Source organism: Cyprinus carpio, chromosome B9 (assembly GCF_018340385.1).
Source record: "Cyprinus carpio isolate SPL01 chromosome B9, ASM1834038v1, whole genome shotgun sequence".
Classification (NCBI taxonomy): Eukaryota; Metazoa; Chordata; class Actinopteri; order Cypriniformes; family Cyprinidae; genus Cyprinus; species Cyprinus carpio.
This window is the reverse complement of record NC_056605.1, coordinates 25,350,917-25,356,938: the sequence shown is the minus strand read 5'-3', so window position 1 is coordinate 25,356,938 and position 6,022 is coordinate 25,350,917. Positions and strand designations below refer to the sequence as shown.

The window sequence follows — 6,022 nt, the reverse complement described above, 5'->3', positions numbered from 1 at the left end:
GAAATCTTTATATATATAAAATAATAACTAAATAAATAAATCTTTATAATAATGTAGCAGACTACTTACATAAATAGTAAAAAATCCTATCAGTTTTCACTCTATATCTCCCAATAATATGCCTTAATATACAATATTTAAATGTTTAGTTCTATGATCAAAGCTCTGTAATTTTATTTTTGGGGGACAAAAAAATATAATGCAATGCAGTACAATGATGATTGAGATATGTACAAATAAACCTTCCTGTATCATATTCAATACTCACATTTAAACTGAGTGAGCTGGTTAAGAAAGATTTTAATGGTCAGAAAAGTATTAGTGTGATTAATAATCTGAGAAAAGGACATGTCATGGCAAAATAAACCCATTAAAGGATCTTTTCAGTATTTTCTTATTAACTGACAAGCCAAGCACTTCCTTTGTGATTTGGAGGTCACTATAAGACATTAGATGTTGTATATCTGATCTGGTCATCCAGAATTTGGTGGCTTCACACATGAGGATCCTCAAAAACATAATGGTACTTGGGTCCAGCAGTTTTCCAGTCTTTGACCAGAGGATGAAGGGGCCTGTGAAGGACTGCACTGCCCTCAGCAGAACCACATCTTTCAGTTCCTGCACACACACATTGGAGGGCCCTTTTTGTTGCGGCTCTTTCCTCGATTTAGACAGACAATGGTGCACATTCATACAGGCGACAAATCAAAGGTCAGCTGTTACATTCAGCTGAGGCACACAGCACTAAATAGAGCTCCATCTATATGTGATTGTGACTCACATATGATCTGACTATGAAGCTGGATGTGGATAGCTGCCTCTTGGACTTGAGGGTCATTCATGGTCAAAGTGCATCCTGGATGTAGTCGTGTAGATTTCTGTATAAGCGATTCTTAATTAGAAGCGCGTTTGAAAATGTGAAAATTCATGATGTACTGGAGAAGATTGTGGATCTAGAGCTTTGAAATGACATAATGAGGTTGATAAAAGATGAAGTGAACAATTGTGCTGTATATAGTCAGCCCATAATGAAAAGACCCCTGAGGTGACAGTGTCAGATTCTGAAGTAGGGATGTGACACAAATAGTCCCAAATGAAAGAGTGCACAGGTGGAAAGCCAGAGGGTTGGGAGCATGTGAACAGTGTCAGCTAATGGTCATAACTGAACGCCGTCTGGTTGAATTTGTCTGGTGATGACATTTAGACCTTTTGGATGCACTTAGAGACACTGAAAAGACTGGAAGTCCGTTTAGTATTGCTGACAGCTGATTTTATTCATGAAAAGTCATGTTTTCAACATATACACACTTCATTCTACTGTAAAACATTCATGTTATCTCCACATTGTCACTGTTTTAGTGCAACATAATTCATTCCAGAAAAGCTCGAATTAGTTTCACATTAAAGGGTTGCTCGGCATGACTGAAAGAGTAGTGAACACACACACACACACACACACAAAATGAAAGAATATAAAACCTTATTCACAACAACATATTGAGTCCAAATTCATTCCTCTTTATTGTGATTCAATTTCTTCTCGGTTTTAGTTCTTGCACCATAACATATTTGAAACTAGAAGCTTGATCAATTTGAATAACCCAAAAATAAACAAATAAGATAGAAGAACAAACCCAATGTTAGCATTTATGCAAAGTGATGGAAAACAGAAGAGAGTTTGCAGTGAACCCCATAGTAAGCAATGCAATAAACACTGTGCAAACAGTTATTTTTAACCAAGCCGATATTTATGTTTGTGATAGAAGGTCAAAGGTGATCACCTGCTGTCTGTGGTCTGATGAGGACACAATAGGACTGTGTTAAAACAATGAGGACATTAATGCGGTGTTCCCACACCTTTTGACCAGTGCATTTCCATGTCAGTTCCTGTTGTTTGTCATCACAATATGAAGGAACCGTAAAAATGATTTAGAACTCACAAAGAGCAAATTCTGATACTTTTTTCACTACTCTCACTTTGCTTAGCTGCTTATAATTTTTTTTTGCTCTATAGTGAATGTGATTTATATATTTTTTTCGTGGATGTGAATCACTCTTTTGTCTATTAGATAAATGAACAACTAAACAAATAAAAAGAATAAAACGAGCATCGACACTGTGACTCTATGTTCGCCAAACAGGATGCAAACTGTTCAAAAATAAATCCAAATAATACAAACTATGTAAGCAATACAACGGTGTCTCTAATAAAATCAAATCAAGATCAACACCCGTTGAGTCTTCAAATAAAATTAAATCCACTTTTTGTATTCATAACATTTTTAGACATTAATCTACATTTGTGCATGGAGATAAGTTGAAGAATTTAGATAATTCAGTCATTAATAATCTCAGATTTTTTGTGGATGACACATTTAATATATTTTATAAATAACTCTTGATATAGTTTATATATATTTTATAATTTAGACCTAAATGAGATTCGGTTTAGATAATACTAATCATTTGACCATAAAGTTACTCTCATATAAAGGGAAATAAATGAATCTTACAGCAAAAACTTTCAAATGATATATTAAAGATTCTCATAAACTTTCAATGCAGCAGCTAACATGTCCCTTCAGAAAAAAATGGCACTTTCTGAGACATTTCCATTCCATCCATTGATCACTAGGTATTTTCTAGGCACATCTTGACCCAGCTGATCTCTACATAAGGACAACTTTGGCCGTTGTACCATTCTCTTGTGTTCACAGGGAGTGAGTTTTCTCCTAAAACCATGCGCTATGAAGAGGAATTTGTATATATATTTTTCATATATATTGATAATCACTACAGTATAACAACTAGCAACTAGCAGTAATAAAAGTATTACTTATGCCATAAAAACTAGTTCAAAAAAAGATATACACCATTTTCCACAAATCTCAAGGCCCTGGTTCACAATTGGAAGACGCCACAAAAAATACACATTGACATGACATTTTTTGCGTCAAGTGATGGACTAGATCGCTGTCTTCTTGATGTTTGTATATGAAATACAGTCACTCTTCTCAACCACGACGAGTCCAAAGTTCCTGACCGTTCGCTAGAGATCCAATGCTAAAATAGGTTTGTCAAAAAGTCATAAGAAAAAAAGTGTTGGACAGGAGAGATTAAAGTAAGGACATCTTCCTGGACAAAAACACGACTGCACTGTGCATGCTGGCTAACGGAGGTAAATGCACTCAAATCCATTATGCTTTTGGATGAGAGGTTTGGTGTGTGTGTGTGTGTTTCTCATCTCAGAACTGACCCCAGGTTTCGAGGCCAAAACATCCTGTGCTTGATCTGCTAACACACACCACACATTAACCGGCCCCTTAAGGGCCCACCGAGGGTAGCTTAGAGGGGCTTGGATGTCCTGAGGCTGTGTCTCTCTCTGTCCTTATCCTGGAGAACCCCAGAGCCATCTCTCATCTCTCTGGAGGACGTCCTGTGCTGGAGCTCATTGAGAGATGGGTGCTGCAGGGGTGCCGGGTGTTGAGGGGGTGCTCTGGTAGGAACGTAGAAGGACTTTGTGCTTTGTTGCCACCTCGGCCCTGACCTGCTGCTGCTCCTCCAGGAACTCCTTGAGGCGTGTGGTGGTAAACGTGAGAGTCTGTCTGCGCAGTCTCATTAGATAAGCATCCTGCAGCCAGGAGTTGTTAAAGCAGTCCTTAATTGTAGGACGGGCCCTGAAACACACCGTGCAGAAATACAAGGGTCAGGTCAGATCTGGCCCATACTGAATGCTAGATGACTATAATGTAAAAGGTGCCACAAACATCACACCAAGCAGAATAATTATAATGACCAAATAATACGCTTTAAAACATAATTATAATCTAAAAAATAAAAATGTGTCATTTAGAAATTACCATAATTATCAATGGCCATGGTGATTCTAATTAGATCCTAATTACAGTTGTAAAATCATTTCTTATTTAATGATGTACAAATACTTTAAAATGCAAATAATATGCATATATAGACATGACATTTTTTGAGTCAAGTGATGAACTAGATCGCTGTCTTCTTGATTTTTGTATATGAAATACAGTCACTCTAATATATATTATATTATTTAAAGAATGTTTGCAGCTATATGTTATTTTTCCCCCTTTTTTTTCACTACTATGATCCACGTATATCTAAATACATTGTATATTTATAATATTAAAGTAATTTAAATGACCATGATTGTCAAAGGTGATTAGATCCACTGTTCTTAATGATTTTTTACTTTATTCAATAAAACATAGTGATATATATTTTTTTAAATTAATATCAGTATAAAAAGTCTGACCAAATCTACTATGGCACATAAATAATTTAACATTTAAATAATACATATTTTTGTGTATAACTATAATGATTTTTTTTTAAATTAGGTTTATTACAAACTGTGAAGGAAAATGTGTTTAATTGTGATAAATATAAAGTCACATAATACAAAGCAAATTTAATTGTCCTAAAAATGCTTCTTTCAACTACACAAGATAAAATGTCTTAATGTTGATTTTAGATTAAATGTGACCCAGACATGGTCTTCACAGGTTTTTTGAGATTTGCCCAAATAGCCCAGACAACCCTCTACAGACAACTTGTCAGTTGAATCACCATTGGCTAGTAAATTTCTTAGTTTACTCTCCAGAATGATATACTATATATGCATGTGTGTGTTTTTATATATATATTAATGCATCATGTTTCCTGTTCAGAACAAACAAGGGACTCATGAACAACCATCACAAAACAAAAAACAGTTGTGGATCATCCAGGTAACCATACACAGTATTAAACACCAAGGGTTCACAAACTTTTGAATGGGGTTATTTTAATAATTTCAGCTATTTATTTATTTTCTTGTGGACTAAATGTAAACATCCTTAATGTAAAATATCTTAATGCATAACATGCATTTTGTATGATCTCTCTTATTTTGTTAAAATTACATTTTCACAGATTCTGCAAGGGGTTCACAAACTTTCAAGTGGCACTGTATATAATGTTTGTGAAGTTGCACATTTTTTTAAATATCTTAAAGTACTACATTCTTAACATCAGTCAGCCAAACATTATATATGATAATCAAGTATTATTTTAATGATAGAACGTAAGTAATTAGAATTAAAACCATGTCTGCACATTAGTCATTTTAACTGTTTGTTAAAATTGATTTGCTGAAATTAAAACAGGGACGATAATAGGTGAGCACCAGCCAATGAGATTGCCTTTTGCGCATTAGTTCCGCCCACTACTGGAGAAACCAGCAGTTATGGTGGGTCAAATAAATACAGGTATGCTGCGCATCCATTAAGATAAACTGAAACATAACACAGATCGCTTGACTGAGAGTGAAACTCAGAAGCACTCAGTCAGAGAGTGTTCACGAGTGAAAATATATCTGCACTAAACTTGTACAGTACTTAGTCTCCAGCTCACATACTGGCGAGTAAAATCTGAAAATTTATTAGCCAGTGGCTAATGTAAGACATCATTTAGTCGCCCAGAGCAATGTAGAGGGTTGCCAGATGAATATTTCCTAAAGCACTGTTTTACTCACCAAGGGTAGCTGCACAGGATCTTCTTGAGGAACAGAGAGGCACTTTGGGACACATTTTGGTAGAGCTTACTGAGGTCAAACTTGGCTGCCTGAATTCTGGCCTCTGTCTCAGCAGGGTCATTCTCTGTAAACGGCAGTCTCCCGCTGAGCCTGAATGGTGTACGGCATGACAAAAGCATCGAGTTACTCTCTAGAATAGTGTTCATGTCAAACATAATCACAGCCACTGACAGCTCACAAGCTCCAGAGAGCTTCTGGAATGCAAAGACAAAATGCAAGAGACAACACACAAATTGTAACAATACATACGCTATACAATATACAATAAAAGTCAACATGAAATCAAAACAGACCCCATTTGCTTTCAAAGACAGAGCTGCAGTGGACAACACTCACATGATATAAGTCAATACGCCAATGCTCCAGATATCAGCCGGTGGACCCACCACATCTCCTTTCAACATCTCAGGAGCT

The 6,022-nt window shown here is 36.0% G+C and overlaps 1 protein-coding gene across 1 annotated transcript in view; it reads right to left on the bottom strand.

Annotated features, from left to right (window-relative positions):
- Positions 1-1,248: 1,248 nt before the first annotated feature.
- LOC109066309 (striated muscle preferentially expressed protein kinase-like) overlaps positions 1,249-6,022 on the bottom strand; it is a 79,930-nt gene continuing 75,156 nt past the window's right edge. The window contains 3 exon segments of the mRNA XM_042730462.1: positions 1,249-3,677; positions 5,549-5,698; positions 5,945-6,020. Of these exon segments, the coding sequence (XP_042586396.1) occupies positions 3,449-3,677; positions 5,549-5,698; positions 5,945-6,020 (455 nt within the window). The 3' untranslated portion in view covers positions 1,249-3,448.